This window comes from Bicyclus anynana, chromosome 5, assembly GCF_947172395.1.
Source record: "Bicyclus anynana chromosome 5, ilBicAnyn1.1, whole genome shotgun sequence".
NCBI classification, from domain to species: domain Eukaryota; kingdom Metazoa; phylum Arthropoda; class Insecta; order Lepidoptera; family Nymphalidae; genus Bicyclus; species Bicyclus anynana.
Genome location: NC_069087.1, coordinates 9,627,380 through 9,648,481, shown reverse-complemented (window position 1 = coordinate 9,648,481; position 21,102 = coordinate 9,627,380). Strand labels below are relative to the sequence as shown.

The window sequence follows — 21,102 nt, the reverse complement described above, 5'->3', positions numbered from 1 at the left end:
TTTTTATTGAACTTTTTCATTATTTCGTATAACGTTTTTTCATTATTTAACTATAATTAAAATATATTCATTTATAGATACACCTCCTACGAGTCCGACAGTATTTGATCCTTGCGACCCTAATCCATGTGGACCTCACGGCACATGCCGCGAAGGATTCTGCACATATCCAGAGTGCATTGTCAATGATGATTGTCCCGGAGATCGATCCTGTATCAATAGGAAATGCTCAGACCCATGCATCAATGCCTGTGGTATCAATGCCATATGCACGGGTGTCAGACATTCCGCTGTTTGTTCTTGCCCAGAGGGTTACACAGGACATTCATTTGTACGTTGTGAACGCATCACTACTGTCACCGTAGCGCCACCTCTACCAGAGTGTGTGCGTGATGATCAATGTGCCGACAACGCAGCTTGTATTGATACAAAATGTACACCAGCATGTGGACCTACAAATTGCGGTATAAATGCTCGCTGCATTGCAAAACAACATAGAGCTCGCTGCACTTGTTTACCTGGCTACGAAGGTGATGCTTACAGAGGCTGTTATTCAGGTAATAAACAAATACATATTTGGTTAAATAATATCGATGTTAATTACCTAGTCAATTTTCTCTCGACTAAAGAAATATTAGACAATAATTAACAAACTTTTTCAGTTCAATGTCACAGCAACAACGACTGTCCTGATGACGAGAGTTGTGATAGCGGCTCTTGTGTCAAAGTATGTTTACGAGTCCGTTGCGGTCCTGAAGCACATTGCTTTGCACGCGGTCATGTAGCGTCTTGTGAATGCGATTCGGGAACTCGAGGAGATCCATGGACTGGCTGTCGTAGAGACGAATGTACCCTGGACGAAGATTGCCCCGCTTGGTTAGCGTGCAGAGGGAAAAAATGTCAAGATCCGTGCATCGGCGCTTGTGCGCCCGAAGCACTTTGTAATGTAGTCCGTCACACCCCAGTCTGCGAATGCCCGCGTGCTACTCTAGGCGATCCTAAAATTGAATGTAGACCAGGTAGTTTTGAACTCATTATAAAATAAATATATGCTTGAGATATTTATAAAATTGGATACACGTTTATACTCTTGTGGTATTATTTTAGTGCAAGACCGAAGCGAGTGCTCAAACGATGCTGAGTGCGGCCCAGGATTAGCTTGTTTACAAGAAACCTGCAAGAACCCTTGTGATGCATCATCTTGTGGTACTCGAGCGGTTTGTCGAGTTGCGAATACGCTGCCTTTCCGAACGCTAGTATGCGAGTGTCCCCCACCATTGACCGGAGATGCTTCTGTGCAATGCAATCCCAGTAAGTTTTTCAAGTCCCTTTATATCTCAGCACCCCCAAATATTTTATTCTACGAGTTTATATAAATGTGAGAAAATTGTTTGAAAGTAGTTAATGTTCAATACATGTAGTATGTATCTACATATAAATTGTAAGATTCTTATATTAATAATATCATTTTTATCGTTACGACAGGATGCAAATAGGTACCTGTAGCCAAGCGTGAGTTGAACTGCACTTCAAAATTAAGAATCTGCAACCGTGTCGAATAAAAATGCATTGTTTATATTTTGTATCATACACTTATGTACATAAATGTTATTTTATGTAACTACTTTTCTTTCGGGACTTGAAGAGGCTATTCTTTTGTGACATTATTTTTCTAAAATAAAAGATTACCAACATGCCTTGCATGTTTATAAGCTATTGTGGCCATAAAAGTAACGTCTTCAGATATTATTTTTAACTTCATATTTTTCTTAGGAGGCCAATGTCAAGAGAACTCTGACTGTAGTGACGAGGAGCAATGCCACCAAGGCCAATGCAAGAACGTTTGTGTCTCCGGCGCTTGTGGAGTGGGCGCCGAGTGTCACGCCAGCGCACACCGCGCCTCGTGTACTTGCGTACCACCCCTGCAAGGAGATCCCAAAGTTGCGTGCACACAAAGTAAGTATTGCAACCGTTTATCATGAGTCATTCAAATTTTCTAGTCGCATAAATTATTAATGAAATAATAATAACTTGAGCCATTTAATTCTAAATTACAAATGCACAATAAAGCAATCGTTCCTTAATGAGTGCTCGTACTCACTCAAATCCAACTTAAGTATTACGGACTTTATTTGTAAAGACCCTTTGAGGTAAGCGGATAACGTTTTTCTTTTCAATTATGAAGTGAACATTAGGATGCATTCTTTTTTAGAGCGATTGCTGAGTTTCTTCTCAGTGCAGTCTTCCGGACCGGTAATAGAGTCACTACAAACAGTCGTACTAGACATTTCATAAATACTTGTAAAAGCCTAGGTATTTAGTAAATAAATATTTACTATTTGATTATTTCCATTATGATATAATCTTGGCAGAAATATAGTCATGGTTTCGAAGTGGATGGATGGTGTTGGGTTGTTTGGAATTTTTAATAACACACCGTTGGAACCTGTAACTGCATCATCATCATATCAAAAACTCAAAATTAATTTATTTTAATTAGGCTTAGTTTATTAGACGATGGACGTCCATTGCAGCTGGACATGGACCTTTTGTAGGGCCTTCCAAACACCACGAGCCTGAGTCGTCTGTATCAGCGACTCCCTGTGACTCACTTGAAGTCATCAGTCCACCTGGGGACGACCAACACTGCGCTTTCTAGTTCGGTTCGCCATTCCGTCACTTTGGGACCTCAACGTCCATCTACTCTTCGAACTACTTAGATAGTTAGTTCGAAACGTGGTGCTAATGATAATTTAAAATGAAACAGTTGAAACCGGACCAATGTGCTTGGCGGACGAGGAGTGCGGCACAGCGGAGGCGTGCATCGGGCGGCGCTGCGTGTCGGCGTGCGCGGGCGCGTGCGGCGCGGGCGCGCTGTGCGAGGCTCACGCGCACCGCGCGCGCTGTCGCTGCCCGCCCGGCACTGCGGGCGACCCGGCGCGGGCTTGCTACACGCGTAAGTCTATGTCTAACTTTATTGCATACTAGCAAGACCTCGCAATTGCACCCACGTAGTTCCCGCTTTCGTGGGGATACGAGGATATAATAAAGCCCATGCTACTCTTCTAAATTTTCAAACCCGTCTAGTAGATTGATTTTATTCATTACATACAAAAATACAAATCTTTCGTCTTTATAGTATTAGTAGGTATAGTTTATAGTTTATAGTTAGTAGGTATATATATATATATTCCAACTATCTATGTAACACACGCCGTTATCTATGCTTGCATCTTAAAATACGTAAAGCTTGGCTACGTCATAATTATAAGGATGCGTATACTAAGGGACACATTTTAAGATCTATTTACAAGAAATATTATTTACCCCGAAAATATTAATTTTAGAACACATGTTCCTTAAATATTTTTATTTAATTTTCGTTAAAGAATATAAATCCAGAGTTATGGAAATTACTACCGAGCACCCTGCATATAGATTATACACACCTAATGAGGAAAAAAAAGGCTTTGAGGAAGTTTCAACCGTTATTACCTTTTATTACGTGGCCAGAGAATTAATGCCCAATGAATAGTTATATAAATTCCGCATTTTAAAAACAATGCTCTGACCAAAAATACCAATCAAATTGAATTAAAAACATTTGTTGACTCATTTAAAATACCCCACGTGTCTTGATTGAATATCATTTGCCTTGCATTAACTTGAAAATCCAAAATGCACTTATTTAAAACAATTGTTTTCTCATTACTTGTTAAGTTGTAAGTAATATACAAGTTAAGATATGATTCTGGTGATTTTAATATTACACGCATATTACTTTACAGCGGAGTGCACTTCAGATGACGACTGTCCATTCGACAAGGCTTGCATTAACGGCTACTGCAGAGACCCGTGCGCACAGGGACCGTGCGGGCGGGACGCGTTGTGCGAAGCTGTCGCCCACGCCGCCACGTGTCGCTGCCCGGCGGGCACTCAGGGCGACGCCCGCCGCGCTTGCATCTCAGCGGTGTGCCACTACAACGAAGACTGCGATGACACTCAAATATGCAACCGTCTGAATAGATTCTGTCAACCTGCGTGTTCCGAAAATAGTTGCGCACCGGGTGCTATATGCACCGCCACCCTCCATCGGCCGATATGCACGTGCCCACCCGGTCACAATGGAGACCCATACGTTCGCGGCTGTGTCACCGTACAGTTCACTGACGAATGTTCCACTGACTCGGACTGCGCTCGTCCATTAGGTTGTGTTAACGCCAAATGTGTCGATCTGTGCCAGGGCAATCCATGCGATGCTGGACTTATTTGTAAAACCGTCGATATATTGCCGCTTCGCGCAGTCGCTTGCGTATGTCCTGACGAAGGGCGCGCAGCACCGGACACCGGATGCAGATCACCGCCGGAAGCAGAGTGCTCTGCGGATCCAGATTGCGCCCCCAGCCAGACCTGTCGCCGTGGCAACTGTGTGGACGCCTGTAAAGCTGCACCGTGCGGACACAATGCACTTTGCGAATCAGCTGATCACGTTTCCCGCTGCAGTTGTCCTCCAGGATACCTCGGAAATCCAAGAATTGAATGTAATCCAGGTTAGTCCTACAAAATAATTAAAAAAATATATAGTGGTAGAGAAATTTGCCAATTTCCTCCTAATCGACAAATCTGAAATAGAAAATAATGTACACGATAATTATCATCTTGTCCGTATGCCTCATTTCTTATATTTGCTGCCGCAACAGACTACACTGTTACGATGACTTATGTAGTGACACCAGATTTCTTAATGTTGTTTTCTTTTATCAGAATCGAGACAGCCATCAGTACTGGAATGTTACAAAGATGAAGATTGCGGACTGGAACAAGCTTGTAGAGAACGAACTTGCATAAATCCGTGCATGGACTCTTGTGGCCCTGGAGCTCTCTGTCGCGTCATAAACCATACACCACGCTGCTCTTGTCCAATAGGTTACACTGGCAACGCAAACATAAGGTGTACGCCGCGTAAGTTTTGTTAAGAAATATACTAATCATTTCAAAATTAAATTTCATTTATCAATGTTTAACAAATGAATGTTTTACCCCTTGTTACAGCATCGCAAGCTATTATACCAGTTGGTTGCAAAGCTAACTCTGATTGTCCATTATCACAAGCATGTATAAATGGTGCATGTGGCAACCCATGTCTTTGTGGTACCAACGCTGAATGCACTGTGGTGAGACATCACGCAGTTTGTTACTGTGAACGAAGTCACTCAGGAAATCCTTACATTGGATGTATTAAAGGTAAGACTATTTATGATTAACATGACGATTTGTTCGGTATTGCAATAATAATGTTTTAATAGGACCTTCAACAGGTAGATAATTGTAAATTGCATTTCTATATATCACTAAATGTACCTAACGTGATATCAACTAAATGTAACAGGTATTTAATTATAACATTTATTGTTTCAGTTGATTGCACATCTGATTCAGAATGCCCTAATAGCGACATGTGTTACAATGGAGCGTGTGTAAGCCCTTGTGTAATAGAAGCTCCATGTGCTGTGAGCGCTGAGTGCTTTGGCGAAAATCACCGACCTCAATGTCGCTGTCCAATAGGCACTAAAGGAAATCCATACAACAAATGTCAAGCATTAGAATGCGAAGTTAACAATGATTGCAATGATGATAGTGTCTGTATTAAGGGAGTTTGTTTGAACGCCTGTTCGGCCGAGGGACGTAATCCATGTGCCTATAACGCAAATTGTTTTGCTCGTAATCACGCCGCATTCTGCAAATGTCCAGCTGCCCTTCCAATGGGAGATCCCTTGACATATTGTGAAAGAGCTATAATAATTGGAGAACCGGAATGTAAGATGGATGGCGACTGTCCCAGCGGACAAGCTTGCCTCAGAGATGAATGTCGCGACGCTTGTAAAGAACTTAAGCCGTGTGGAACAAACGCCCGTTGCTCCGTTTCTGACAGTATTCCATTCCGCACTTTGTTATGTCGTTGCCCTGAAGGTTATATACCAGATGAAAAGGGTTCATGCAAACCAGCTCAATTACCACCACTTAGCTGTTCGACGGACGATGACTGCAGTGATCAAGAATCCTGTATTAATAGAATCTGTAGGAACCCATGTAACTGTGGAGACAATACTGAATGCTATATTCGAAACCATAGACCTGTTTGTGCTTGCCGAGAAGGGTACGATGGTAATCCGTACCGACAATGCCGTATAGTTGGATGCCGTACAAATACTGAATGTGAATCATACGAAGCATGTGTCAATGGGAACTGTGTCAGCCCATGTTTATTAAACAGCACATGTGGCCCGAATGCAGAATGCTTTGTAGAAAGGTCACAACCACTTTGTCGTTGCCGGTCAGGATTCGAAGGTGATGCTTACTTCGGGTGCAATGCCATTGAATGTAGATCGAATGGTGATTGTTCTCTCGATAAACAATGTCATGCTCATAGGTGTATCAATCCGTGCCTATCTGCAAACATATGTGGTAATAACGCTGAATGCCTAGTACGAAATCATATTGGTGTGTGTAAATGTATACAAGGATATACAGGCAGCCCATATATCGAATGCAGACCTCAAATTACAGCCGAATGTTACGTAGATGCAGACTGTCCATCGAAATTAGCTTGTTTGTCGGCTAAATGTGTTAATCCATGCACAGCCTTACAACCTTGTACTTTACCTGCTCAATGCGAAGTGTCCCCCACATTACCTGTTCGAACTATGCTTTGCTCCTGCCCACCTGGATATGTGAGCAGTGGAAAGGGCGTATGTCGTCCATCTACTCCAATACAAGAAGCAGCTTGCGAGATTGACAATGACTGTACTTCTAACGACGCATGTATATCATCTGTTTGCAAGACCCCTTGTGATTGCGGACCAAATACCGATTGTCAGATAAGAGATCATAAACCGGTTTGTGCCTGTAGACCGGGCTTTATTGGTGACCCTCGCACTGGATGTTACGATATAAAATGTCAGTCTAATAGCCATTGCGCAGACGATGAAACGTGTATCAACAACCGTTGTGTCCCTGCTTGCTCTGTGGAACCAGACATCTGTGGACAATCCGCTGAATGTTACGGCGTTGAACATCGAGCATCTTGCCGTTGTAAAATTGGAACTGTTGGCAACCCCGCCGTAGCCTGTTCACCTATCAGCTGTCGAGCAAGCACAGAATGTACGCCGGATAAATCTTGCATCAATTCCAAATGTGTTGAACCTTGTACCGGCACAACGTGCAACGAGCCTGCCGAGTGCAAAGTACACCTTCACGAAGTATATTGTGTTTGTCCACCCGGTTTTGAAAGTACTGCAAACGGCTGCAACAAAACGGAACCAAAATGTTCCTCTGATATAGAATGTCCATCAGGAACAGCATGCATAGGATCAAAATGTGTTAACCCTTGCTTAGAAGCGAATCCATGCGGAGTCAATGCGGACTGTAAAGTCGCTGATACTTTACCAGTAAGAACCATGATATGCGAATGTCTACCTGGCTATAGAGGATACGCTTTAGTAGAATGCACACCATATAAACGTAAGTACTTTAAGTTTTCTATTGTTACTGTTATAAATATAATAAAACCTAATGAGAAATGTCTCTATCAATATAATCCATTGGACTTTTGTCGTGCTGACTACTTAAAGAATTATTTGCAAAGCTTTTCAAAAAACCTAATATTTACTATTTAATTTCAGCACCCGGAACAAAATGCGTGCAAGGTCAAGGCGTAGATGTCACCGGCGAATGTGTGCCTTGTTTAGAATACGAAGGACGCGTGCTTGATGCGCGAGGCCGATGTGTGTGTGACATTGAGCGCGGATACATGCTGCGCGGTAACGCTTGCGTGCCCGGCGGCTGCCGCGTCGACGACGACTGTGACAGTGCTTCCAGATGTATCAACGAACAATGTGTGCCCGCTTGCGAAGCTGAGCCTTGTGGCCTCTTTGCGACATGTGAAGCTGTTAACCATCGCTCTCGCTGCACTTGTATTACTGGGTATATCGGTAATCCAAGAGTTCACTGCAATTCTACTACTTCACCGAATATTACCAATTACCGCACTGATTTCCCACTGCCAGAAATGCAGGTAAGCTTAATTATGTCTAGTAAAAATGTTTTTTTAAAAAGAATTTTGCACTGACAAGGATTTTACTTTTAATACTCATATCAGACTGTCATATTAACGGTGATGCATTTCAGGTTCACTGTCTCGCAAACGGAGTCAGTGTAAGTCTTAAAATTAAGGACTTCAATGGAGTACTCTACGTGAAAGGATACAGCAAAGACGAACGTTGCCGTCTCGTTGTTCATACGACAGAAAATCAAGAAAGACCTGTTGATTTTACCGTATTTTTCGGAGATTGCGGATTAGTACACGTAAACGTAAGTTTTATAGTTTGCCTATAATTTCAAAATGATGCCATTATACATACCTAGTTGTGATAACATTGTGAAAAAAATACTTAAAATGTACCTACTTACTTTTTACAGTGCAAAAATTTACGACGTAATAGATTTTTTTTAAATAATAATAATAACTCATCATACATAGTGTCATGTAGAGATAAATTTATAAATATTAAGTAAATAAGAATTTGAGTTCTATAGGTATAACAAATACACTTTATTTATATGCTTAATTATTGTTAAATTTTAAGATTATTTAAATTCTTAATATTTCAATATTCTAATGCAGGGTTTGGCGAGCTTCGTCTTGGTAATGCAGAAACATCCGAAATTAGTAACATCTAATGCTAAGGCCTTCCACATAAAATGCATTTATCAGACCGGTGAACAAAACGTAACGTTAGCGTTCAACGTATCCATGTTGACAACTGCCGGCACGATTGCTAACACTGGACCACCGCCCACTTGTTCGATGAGAATTGTATCGCAAAATGGTGGTGAGGTCAATTCTGCAGAAATTGGAGAAAACTTAGTACTCCAAGTTGATGTCCAACCATCAAGTAAGTAGCAACGATAGTATGTAAGTAGATATTTCATGTCATATACAGGTTAAGCATTACCATGAAGTTTAAACACCAGTATTTCAAACAACAAAAGAACTTCTGGAAATCTCTTGACTCGTTAGCAAAGACATTTCTAAACTAACACCAATGCTTTTGGATACTTCTAAAGTAACACTCAATGTTTAAACACCAAACACGAAGCTCAAATTAATATTATTTATTATTTTAGGCATCTACGGTGGTTTTGCTCGCAGTTGTATTGCAAAAACTAGCGAAGTTTCAACAAATATTGAAAACGAATACACAGTTACGGATGAAGATGGTTGTGCCACCGACAAAGCCATCTTTGGAGAATGGGAACGAAACGAAGACGGTAGCGCACTGCGTGCGTCTTTCAATGCCTTTAAATTCCCTAGCAGCGATAATATCAAATTCCAATGTAATATACGTGTCTGTTTTGGAAAATGTCAACCGGTAAGTTATCTTTCGCGACTTCGTCCGCGTATAAATCGATGTCAACTTTCAACCCCTATTTCATATCCTTCTATTTATTATTTTTGCAAGTTTTATAACGTATACCTAATAAATAATCCACTTATCATTTTACATTTACAAATGTACCTAGAATAATGAAAGACTTTCCATACAAGGACTCGGTCAAGATTCGAATTCGAACATTTGAATCCGGTTCGGAGCATGTACTTTTCAGTTATGTGCGTTTTAAGAAATTAAATATCACGTGTCTCAAACGGTGAAGGAAAAACATCGTGAGGAAACCTGCATACTTGAGAATTTTCTTAATTCTCTACGTGTGTGATGTCTACCAATCCGCATTGGGCCAGCTATTGACCTAACCCCCTCTCATTCTGAGAGGAGACTCGTGCTCAGCAGTGAGCCGAATATGGGTGATAATGATGAATGACTTCATCTATATATTTATCTATTTAATAACCAGTTCATATCCATAATTTCTGATAAATTGTTATCCTTTCTTTAGGTAAACTGTCGCGGATACGATGCGTTTGGTAAACGCCGTAAACGAGAAGCAATCGAAACAGACGGTCCCCTGTCGGGACAACTTCGAGAGGAGGTGACAGTCGAGTCGAACCAGATCCTAACACTCGACAGGCGAGATCTGTCTCAAGCGGCTCCGCAGCGAGACGGGTCAGGAGCGTACGGCAGCGCGGGCGCCGGCAACGCGGGCGGCGAGGTGTGCGTGTCCGCAGCCGGCCTGGCCGTGGCGTTGGCGCTGACGGCGCTGCTGGCGCTCGTGGCGGTGGCCGCGGCGGTGGCCTGCTGGCTCGTGGCGTGGCGCCGAGCGCGGCCCGCGCCCGCGCCGCTGCCTCACCCGCCCGACTTCCCCAACCCGCTGTTCCAGCGCTGAGCAGTCTCCCGCTAGTCCTACGCCCCGCTCCTCCGCCGGCGCCGGGCGGTGTCGGCTCTTTCTCTCTCACTCACTCGGTTTATGCGCGCCGCCGGAGGACCGCCGGGCGAGGGCGCTGCGAGCGCCGCGGCACCGTAGCCGCCTCCCTCGTTTGCGCTCGTAGCGCCCTGAATTAGAATACTTTAATTTTATTTTATCTCTATTAACATAGAATTGTCGCCTCCTCTGAATTTTGTGATAATTAATAAATATTCAACACCATATTTTGTAAAATAAATATTGACTTTAGTTTATAAGCAATTATTAATAAAATAAAAAAATTAAAACATTGTTATATTTTATTGCTTACTACGAGTATGTACAACATTCATCAGTATGTCAGGTTTGGGCAGACAGCGGAAGGGAAACGGAAGCGAGGTGCAGCGGAAGATATCCAGTGTTTTTGACCCAGAACTCGAAACTAAGATCTCACGATCCAAACTTGCATACGCTGACTACAAGACCAACGAGACAATCCGACAAATTAGGCTTCAAATTGTTTAGCTTTCTGGGTTCTATGGTTCTTACACCTAACACGGCCAATAAATCGATCTCTTCCTCAGGAATGAGGCTGCCAACAAACTTTTTTTTTTGCCAAACCTAACCCGGACTAAATTTGCACCACGACGAAACCGACTCTGTAAAAGAATATTTTAAAGTGATAACTCCTATTAACTTCTTCTATGTAACGTAACGCGTTACGGCGCCACTCTGGCTGGCTTCCCTTTCTCTCACACGTATGGCAGCAGTATGAGTTATCACTGTGGAGCGTCCCGTCCCGTCCCGCACGTTTTTTTTTACTTTTCGATCGATATCTATATATAATGATCTCAACCCTTTTTTCGAGATGGTGGAAAATGTACATAGGAAATCTTGGTCGAGAATTTGAAGTAATGTTTTTCTAGGTTTCGTCCACATCATATCTAAAATTCATCATAGAGTATGTATTGTAACTGACCTAATTATGTGTAAGTAGTAAGTGTTTGGAATTGGAATAAGAAAATGGCATCAAGAAAACGTCCTACGGGAAATAGTACTTTTTTCATGCTTATTATGGGACTCTGTCAACGTTTTCACCTCTGAACCCAGATAAGTGAACGGATCTCATTGTAGGAGTGTAGGTGTGTGTATGCAAGAATGTAGGATCTCATAACTTTTGAACGGCTCATCCGATTTGAACGAAATGGAAATGGGCAGTATTTAAAAGGCTTCACCAAACTTACATTTCATAACACAATTGAATCAATTTGGACCTGTTTTTTAAAAATGTCAAAAAGTAAAATTACATGAATTTGGTTTTTTTTTCAATTATCTACTTTTAGACTGCGTAACCGCCATATTCTAAAATGTAATAAAACAGCTCTGAACCTCAAAAATTTGCTTCGATCGGTGTCAACTTTGTCGAAATTGGTTCATTCGTTTAGATGTTAAATTATTGTTGCGGTTGTAGTCGAAAATTTTTGAAAAAAGCGTTTGATGAAAAACATTATTCCAAAAGATCCAAAATTGACCAATGCCTCCCCCAAATTTCCTAAACGACTGAAACTACAATTTTGAAAAAAAATATAAAGAATAGCTTTATACATACGGATTACAGGATTATTGGAACTTTGAAAAATTCATATTGTTGAATATGAAGGTCAATATTAAGGGGTAAAGGTAAGGGGGTTGGAAAATAAAAAAAAAATAATTAAAGTGCATCGAATTAAATCAAAAGCCAACACAGTTCAAATTGAGCCTCCATAAAGTGAGATATGTCTAGCTATCACAAGTGCGTCGCGGGTGTGAAATCGTGCGTGCGGGGAAGTGAGGTGCATCAGTAGTGGGTCTTTCATTCATCGCTACACGCCCCCCGGCCCGCGCGGACCATCGGGAGTGTTACGAAGGAAGTTGCCAAGCCATGTTTAAAGCAAATAAATAAATTATTATTATTATAAGCTATAATGTAGGTATCCGAGACAATGCGTCTCATGAACCTTATGATAAACTAGCGGACGCCCGCAACTTCGTCTGCGTGGAATTCAGTTTTTCACAAATCCCGCAGGAATCATGGATTTTCCAGGATGAAAGCCTATGAGTATATGTTAATCCAGAGTAAAATCTATTTCCATTCCAAATTTCGGCCAAATCGCTTCAGAAGCCGGACATAGGAGGAACATACGAACACACTGACATACAAACTTTTGCCTTTATAATGTTAGTCATATCAAGAGTAACTGTAAAATGGAGAGAACTTGTAGCTATGCTCCATATATATACACTAACGGATGTTCACATATTCATTTTCCCCGTGGGAAACCTTTTAAAATCAAATTCAATTTAATTTATTGATTGCAAGATACACGAATGAAATGAAATAAAAGAAAGTAGTTTCAAATATAAGCGCATTCAACCGCATATCTCAAACAAACAAATACTTCAGTTTTATAAAACTTAAATAGTTTAATTATGTAATCGATTCAGAAATTGTTCGTAAAGTTTATAGAACCGATGAAAGATCATGAGAATGGCAAACCCGCATCATAAAGGAAGTTCCCGTGAAGGCCAAAATGTTAAGACTATCTTGACATTTTAATCTATTGAAAGTAAAAAGAATCGTAATATCCGTAATCAGCTCGAGAAAATATTATATCGAAGCCAATTCTACACTACACCGTCGAAACAAAAACCTGATAACTGCCATTTGCCAATAGAAGTTTCACGAGCAATTTTCACAATGTTCTTGGTTTCAGCCATAATGAGAACTATATCAATACAAGCAGGTAACGCGTAAAGCAAAGTTAAAATACAAAACAAGTGTGTACAACATTATTTCTAACACAGCTGAGATTTCTTTATTATTATCACTAATAGGTAAATAATATCTAGGTAGATAGATTCGTGATGCTTTTACTCGTTTATTTATTTATTTATAGACTAGTGTGATAGCGTAGGAATTGTAACTTCAATCACTCTTAGAACATTGACAAATAACGATAATACTGAGACAATTATTTTAATACGTAAACACAATAAATGTAATTTAAGTATGTACTCGTATCTATCATAATGTCAGTCGCATCGCATGCGCAGCGCTACACGCCGCGGTCAACACGGCGCATGCGCGTTGCGCGGCCTCCTACCTCCCCCTCTCCTCTTCCTTTCCGTGTCCTCCCCACTCTGCACTAACAGAATCATACTTTGTTTACCAATTGCCGCGACTGACAAGTCAACTCAACGTCAACTCAAGCCAGTCGGTCGGCCTGCTTCGCCGATCTCGCTCGCTTGTGTTTGTGTATTATACAAAACGCGGTCCAGTGGCAAACGCGTTCATCAATTGTAAAGTTATGACTTTGTGACGTAATATCATGAGTAAAGCCGATTCCTCGGCGGAAGGCGCCTTGCCTAGCGTGGCCATAAACGTGAGCCACTTTGGAGATCAAGATCAGGAATGTCTAAAACTTCTCGAGCCAAGTTCACCAGCACCTGTTTTAACGCCCTCTGGGCAAATCCGCAAAGTTAAGAGTTTCACCGATACACACAGACTCAGAGATGTGAACGCCGCCTCTGGTGCAGCGTCCGCGCGGAGCCTACGCCCCTACGACCAGGTGACTGCATACCCCGACGGTTCTGACAGCGGAACAAACCATTATGCTCCTTCTGTGCGTTCACTTGCGTCAATTGGAATGGGGTGTACCGATGGTCGCAAAATGGTCATTCGAAGAGTTCCAACATCGCCGACGGAACTGTTTCATCTAGTACGTCCTCCTACGTGAGTATCTTTCCGGACGTCACATCCTCTAAAGACCATTATTCAATTGTTACATCTGAGAACCATTTTTGCTTGGTTACTCGTTTATATACTGTTGCTGATGCATCAAAAATGTAAAAATCCCTCGCGTTTTTATAAATTCTAGGTTACAGATAAATGTCTCGTTTGATTTATAACACTGAACATAGTTTCAATCGGCATAACCTATAAAATTATATTATCTTACAATTATCGCATCTACGTATATAATGGTTTTGATAATAACAATGCTGTTGAAGGTAATAAGAAAGAAACGTTCTTAGTCAGTAAATAGGATTGGTTATATTATGTATCAATGTATCTTACCCACAAAACATAAATCACTTATGCTGCTGACCATACCTATACGCATACGCAACGATATTTTATACTATAATTACTATCTAATAATATAAAATCGTTGCCTATAAAGTGCATAAGTATATTTTGCTAAACTTCACAAGGGTGAGAATGGAACATGGCACATGACATGGAAATAAATCTTCGTGACAGACCTGTCACGAAGATAAATATAAGTCTAAAATGAATATATGTATATTAAATTAAATATATCAATAAATGTATTTCTAATGGGTTGACTAAAAAAAATCAGCCCAGAATATAATTATACTTAATTAACATTTGTTTTAATATTTCACGCGTTTCGTTAAATAGGTAGACAAATTCAATACTAATCGAAAGTATAAAGCCTGTAGAATATGCGAACGACTGATTAGACGATTGACTATTTTTTCCCGTCACGACCATTGAGTGACGTGTGCCTAGTGCCTACCCAAGGGTGGTGACTGTTTACCTGTGTATACCTGCCTATACCAGTAACTTACACTGGTCTGGTGAATGAATTATAAAAAAAGTTACGTTAAAATAAAGAATATTTCATTGAGAACACGGTGGTATAGGGATTTCTGCGTAAATTCAGATTTAAAAAGTTGGTAGTTAATCATATTCTGTCAACCCATATTTAATATAATTATACTATCTACGAGTGCGTATACTAATACTATAAAGAGGTAAAGTTTGTTGTGTTGCTCGGATATACTGAACCGAAAACTCTTTTACCACTAGAAAGAAACGTTATTTGTTTGTGTCATAGGCCTTTTATCCCTGTATTTTTACGGGAGCGGGAACTACGCGGGTAATTATATTTTTTTAATTTGAATTTGGCTACTTTCATATAAAAAAATATATTCATCCAATAACCACCTCGGTGAAGGTCGCTCTATACTGGGATCCTATACTTTAATACTAGGGTACCTATTAGGTAATGAGGATTAAGGTAGAGCTTGTTTGAACTGAAATTTTTATTGTGATCCATGGATTTAAGAATTAAACATAGAAGAGTAGATACTTCATATAGCTAGACATACTCTGTAGAACTTTATGTATTTTTTATAGATATTTCTATCTACGAATATTAGTACTATTTAAAATTAAATAGTTACTGCAATCATTTCACATAAGAAAATATTCTATATACGTACATATCTGTTAAATTGTGAAGGTAAGTTAAGCATTTATAACTAAAATAAGTCAGATAACACATATACAGATAAGCCTTCATAGTAATCTTCAATATCTGTACGATTACGTATATTTGCAAAAACAATATTTCATAGGAAATTCAAATATATACAGTATGCGCTTTTGTGGACGGTGACATCTTACCATTATGGTATTAATGAAATTAAATTAGTAACGATTGGAATGTGTAATCACAGTTTTTTTATACATACATAACCCAGTATAGTAAATATATCTCTCTTATTTAATTTATGATTATGCACTAAAATGTTCGCCCCTTAAATAAACTACCGCTAATGATTTTTATTAACATTATATTTACTAGTTGTATAAAATAAAACCGAGTTTCAAGGAATTGCTATCTTGACTATTTTTGCGGTGATCTATGTCTGTTTGTATGAGCGTGGGTGTGTGTAATACGTAAGTATGTAACTCCCTCATAACTTTTTAACGGCTTATCCTAGTTGATACGATTCAGACCAATACAGTTGATTTTGAAAGGTTACCTAAAAAAAATATAAAAAAAAATTGATACTTTTAAACGGCTATACCGACCAATTTTTAAAAGTAATAAGCTCTTAATCCCAGAAAACCACGTCGATTAGTTGGTGCTAATTTTATTGAAATCGTTTCCTTCGTCTTTAAGGTTTCGTCTTCGAAAATTTTGAAAAGCATTCTCATTTTTTTATTGCACAATCTCATCGTGTGATAATAATATACCAAAGGGGAATCTTGAAAATTGGTTTCTAAGTTAAGTAGTTTTTGAAATAAATGGTGTTTAAGTTATTACAGAAAATAGACTTAAAACTGAATCGCCCTTTACTACTACTGCAAAACTACTGCAAAATTAATTTTAGAAAAATACAGAAATTACATTTCCACATAAAAATTACGCGAAAGCTTTGAAAAATTCAATGATAAATATGAAGGTTACTTTTGAGAGTAAATGTTAAAAATACTCGTATTGTATTGTCAGATAAAAAAAGACAAAGTAAAATTATTATTATTAGCATATTTTAGTGGCGTTTTGGTACATTTTTGTGGAATCCAAACATCATCCTCCTGACCTTCAAAGTTTGTCAGATAAGGCTGCATTTTATCTGCTCCCACGTATCTCGCACAAAACATGGATACGATTGATCATGTTCTCATTCTTATCACTTACTTCTTTGATAATTTAAAAATGTGCTACGTTTGTATTCATATTCGTTGGTTGACAGGGTAAATCTCTCCAATTGATAAACTCAATCCAGTTCTCTACACTTGTATTTACTTACTTTTTAAAAGTTAGAAATATTTATTATTCTTGCTTTTAAAAATAGCAGGATTGTCATATTTCAAGAGTTAAAAAAACTAGCAAATAATAATAATGTCATAACAACCTGATCGTATACTAATTTTTAATAATTATTAAGTTAAAATTGTCCACGAATGAACGGCTATTTAACTATTTTTTAAAACATCAAATCAATTTCATTATATACATATTTAAAATTTATTTTTTCATAATACTCTAATACATTTTCATCTTTTTCATTCGACAAGGTCTAAAAGAACAATGTAAAGTTGTCTCCTCAAGTCATGAAAGTAAAGAAAACTGACGTAAATTGGTCGCGTTAGCAAATCTTTTAAGCTCTATATGACCTCACTTTAATCGTCATAGGAACACCTCTAATCCAAACAACGATGTCAGTGAATAAGTTTTACTAACATCATGAATTAAGGATTTTTTTACCAATGTCAGAGTCGAACTTGATAGGTATTTTAGTAAATAATTTACTACTGCACTAAATCCGTTGTACGATATGAACATACATAGCTACTTAAACTAAAACAATATTACACAAGTCGATAACTCTAAGCTAGTTTATTTTAGACATTCTTGTAGCCATAGCTCAATAGGGATGATGACTAGGTTTGAATATATTGATTTTTATGATACATTCGGGTAAATAAGGTCAATGTTAACTAATTTATACATATAAAGCAAAGATTGACTGAATATTTGCAAATAAATAAAATTATAAAATTTCAAAATCAATTTAAAATATTTTATCGTAATTAGATGAAAATTCATACAGTTTTAGCTTCCTTACATTAAATGTGACATTTTTTAATACATGAACTATAAACATAAACGCACAAATAACAAAGATATTAGTAATTTTGTTTGACCGCCCATACAAATCTAACGATCAATATGCACCTACGACGTCATTAAATCGTACCATTTTGTGTGGGGCGTTTTTCAGGGATCCGTGGCAGCGCCGCAAATGTTACCCTTTAAATCCCTGTAGCTCCGAAAGTAATGATCGCAGATACCCTGTTACTTTTACAAAATTACTTTACTATTAGCATACTCCTAATTTATATACAATTTAAAAAACTGTCATCATCCCTCTTGATACCAACAACAAAATGTGTTCATCATCATCGTCATCCTCGAACACAAAGTTCACGGTCATTCCGCGAAACTGTTTCCTATTTTGGTTGTTTTTTTAACTTCCCTTCCAAATGGTTAGTAGATTAACTTTGTAATTGAAAATTGGACTCTCTGCAAATATCTACAGAAGCCAGGTTTCTGAAGAAGAAATGATAGATATAAGTTAAGTACCTGAAATAGAAGAAAAATGGTATTTTATTAGATACATAATTATGAGCCCAACAAACAGAAATACGCACTTGGTGGTATATGGTCTTAATACATAGTTAGCCGTGCCAAAAGAACTTTCGCTAATAAAATGCACGAGCCGTTAAACTGTACTTCTAAAATGTAGGTCTATCTTTTTAATATAGTCTTGTAAGTAGTTGTTGTTTGCTTAATATTTTACAATTTTATAAAACATCATCTAAAATATAATTTATAAAAAGTTTCGAAATTAAGTTTAGACCTGACAAAAAATCCTCTATGTACCTTTTACTCCGAAACCGGAACATCCTCAGAAGATGTTTCTTTTAGCTGACGCCGCGCGGTTTCACCCGCGTGGTTCCCGTTCCCGTAAGAATACAGGAATAATATAGTATTCCTTGATAAATGGGCTATCTAACACTGAAAGAATTTTTAAAATCGGACCAGTAGTTCCTGGGATTAACGCGTTCTATGAAACAAATAAACAAACTCTTCAGCTTTATAATAATAGTATAGATTCCGAAGACAAGTATATGATAAGCTTCCGCAAAGTAATGCTTGTTTCTGTTTAATCATTATTACCAGCCTATTTTAACGATCCACTATAAGGCCTACATTTTTATAGGAGAGGGGTATGAAGCTTAGACCCACTACGCTGCGACAATGCGGGTTGCTGGGTGACGCACGGTTTTAACGATCACTATCAAATGTAATGTACTTAATGATCGAGACCAACAGCTCGATGTTTTCTACAAGGCACGTGGGTCTAACAAACACCACCAACTTTCCAACTCTAAGCTGAGAAATTTTACTGAAAATTTCTTAGAAGAAAGAAATCCATACTTTTAATATTATAAATGTGAAATTGTGTGTGTCTCTTTGTTTGTCCATCTTTCATGGCAAAACGTAGCGACGAATTGACGTGCTTTTTTAAGTGGAGATAATTGAAAGAATGGTGACATAGGCTACTTTTTGTCTTTTTCTGACCCCGCACTTTCCTAAAATGAGGGCGTGGAAGTTTGTATGGAGCATTCCGCAATTTCCAAGGCAGAAAGCTAATAACTGGTATGCAGAGTGCTTGTGACTAACAAAAAAACTGTGCATCATTTTTGTTTTTTTGAAAATCCGCCCCAAACTTTTAAAAGAGGGAGTGAAATTTTTTAAGCGACTTTTCGCAGTTTTCAAGGTAGGAAGCTAAAAATCGATATTACAGAGTAGGGTAGAGACAGGGAAGGGTAGGATAGAGGTAGGGTAGGGGTAGGGTAGGGATAGGGTGGGGTAGGGTAGGTGTTCAAAGCGAAGCTTGACCGGGTCCGCTAGAGCTATATATTTTATAGCCTGACCCGTGGTCGCTGGTGCAACGATCCAGTTATAGGCTACTATTTCAATATTATTTTATAACCATCGTTTGTCAGAAGTATAAAAGAAATAATGATATTACATAAATGACTGAAACATAGATATCTATGAGTATTCAAGCTCTAGTAGATGCTTAGTCAAAATACACTTGACACAAATATAACCACATAAGCGCCTCGTCTCCCGTAATTCTTAATCAAATATTGCCACAGTATTTTTAGTGAGCAAGTTTGAAGGTTATACAGAACACATAAACGCATGTGAAATGTAGTAAAACGATCATAAATCCTGACATGACAGTACTTATGTTTTGGTCAATTATAAAAGTTTAACCTTGCAATTTACTTTCTGAATGTACCTGATACTTGAGGACTAATTATGCATAGTAGGAATTAAGTGACCTTGCTTTATTTGAGAGAAAACAGTAGGACTACTTTCACTTACTTTTATTGTGATAAGTCATGATATGACGAATAAAAATTAAAATCAAAACGTAAAGTACGATTTCGAAAGCCCTAATAATGAGTACGTAATGTAACTAGATAGTAGCAATGTGAGAATGGTTGTTAAAACTTAGACCAAAATAGGTAAGCAAGCAACATACAAGTATCTGCAATGCTATTCTTTAACGATGTATTATTTATAACTCGTAAGTGCGAGTTTCGAATTCACCGCTATCTTTCTCATTCAATAGTATCGTGTTAAACAAAGAGAGATAGAGGTGAACTCGAAACTCGCACTTGCGAGTTATAAGTTCTTGATTGCAAATTTAAAAAAATGAAGCCGAAGCCGTGAATGACCCGTTGGGAATCGAACTCAGGACATCTCTGTTGAGAATCACAGCACTGTACCACAGAGGTCATCCTCGTCAAAATCCTATCACAAGCATTTTACAGCATATCGGTCTTATTTGGAAAATCATGTAAATCGTTTTACAGGCCTCCAGATGAAGACACAGCATCCCACGATAGTGATTGTGGCGAAGAAGAAGAAGACGCCGAAACGGTGCACTTGAAACCGCGAAGACCTTTCTGGGCCAATAAGATACAATTTGTACTGGCCTGCGTCGGGTACTCCGTTGGCCTTGGCAATGTGTGGCGGTTCCCTTATCTTTGCTACAAGAGCGGAGGAGGTAAGAACACTCATTTGAATATTTAAAGATAAATCCCATGTCATTGTGTTATTTATACTAGTTCTCAGAAATTGTTGTTGACTGATAAATAAATTGATCAGTCATTATACTGTTAATTCTAAATGTTTCTTTTTAAGTATTTATGCAGGTACTAAATTTTTAGTATCTAAGCTAGACTTCTAATGCAATCATTTTATAGTACACAAATCGAAATTTGAAATATTTTAACCATTTAATATTTCTTATTATTAAACCCCTAGAGGTACGATAATAAGAAATATTATGATTTAC

At 38.6% G+C, this 21,102-nt stretch overlaps 2 protein-coding genes across 12 annotated transcripts in view; both read left to right on the top strand.

The window, feature by feature from the left end:
* The window catches only part of LOC112052608 (uncharacterized), a 106,719-nt gene extending 96,049 nt beyond the window's left edge, over nt 1–10,670 (top strand). For all 11 annotated transcript variants that reach the window (XM_052881605.1, XM_052881604.1, XM_052881602.1 and 8 more), the window contains 14 exons: nt 78–557; nt 663–1,019; nt 1,108–1,311; nt 1,774–1,956; nt 2,768–2,956; nt 3,789–4,550; nt 4,765–4,962; nt 5,053–5,244; nt 5,419–7,521; nt 7,683–8,074; nt 8,188–8,370; nt 8,684–8,954; nt 9,187–9,431; nt 9,955–10,670. In XM_052881605.1, coding sequence (XP_052737565.1) covers nt 78–557; nt 663–1,019; nt 1,108–1,311; nt 1,774–1,956; nt 2,768–2,956; nt 3,789–4,550; nt 4,765–4,962; nt 5,053–5,244; nt 5,419–7,521; nt 7,683–8,074; nt 8,188–8,370; nt 8,684–8,954; nt 9,187–9,431; nt 9,955–10,341 — 6,146 coding nt within the window. In that variant the 3' untranslated portion in view covers nt 10,342–10,670. The remainder of the gene's footprint in view (nt 1–77; nt 558–662; nt 1,020–1,107; nt 1,312–1,773; nt 1,957–2,767; nt 2,957–3,788; nt 4,551–4,764; nt 4,963–5,052; nt 5,245–5,418; nt 7,522–7,682; nt 8,075–8,187; nt 8,371–8,683; nt 8,955–9,186; nt 9,432–9,954) is intronic.
* Nucleotides 10,671–13,568: 2,898 nt separating this feature from the next.
* The window catches only part of LOC112052599 (sodium- and chloride-dependent GABA transporter ine), a 22,067-nt gene continuing 14,533 nt past the window's right edge, over nt 13,569–21,102 (top strand). Inside the window, exons 1-2 of the mRNA XM_024091749.2 lie at nt 13,569–14,131; nt 20,618–20,811. Coding sequence (XP_023947517.1) covers nt 13,728–14,131; nt 20,618–20,811 — 598 coding nt within the window. The 5' untranslated portion in view covers nt 13,569–13,727. The remainder of the gene's footprint in view (nt 14,132–20,617; nt 20,812–21,102) is intronic.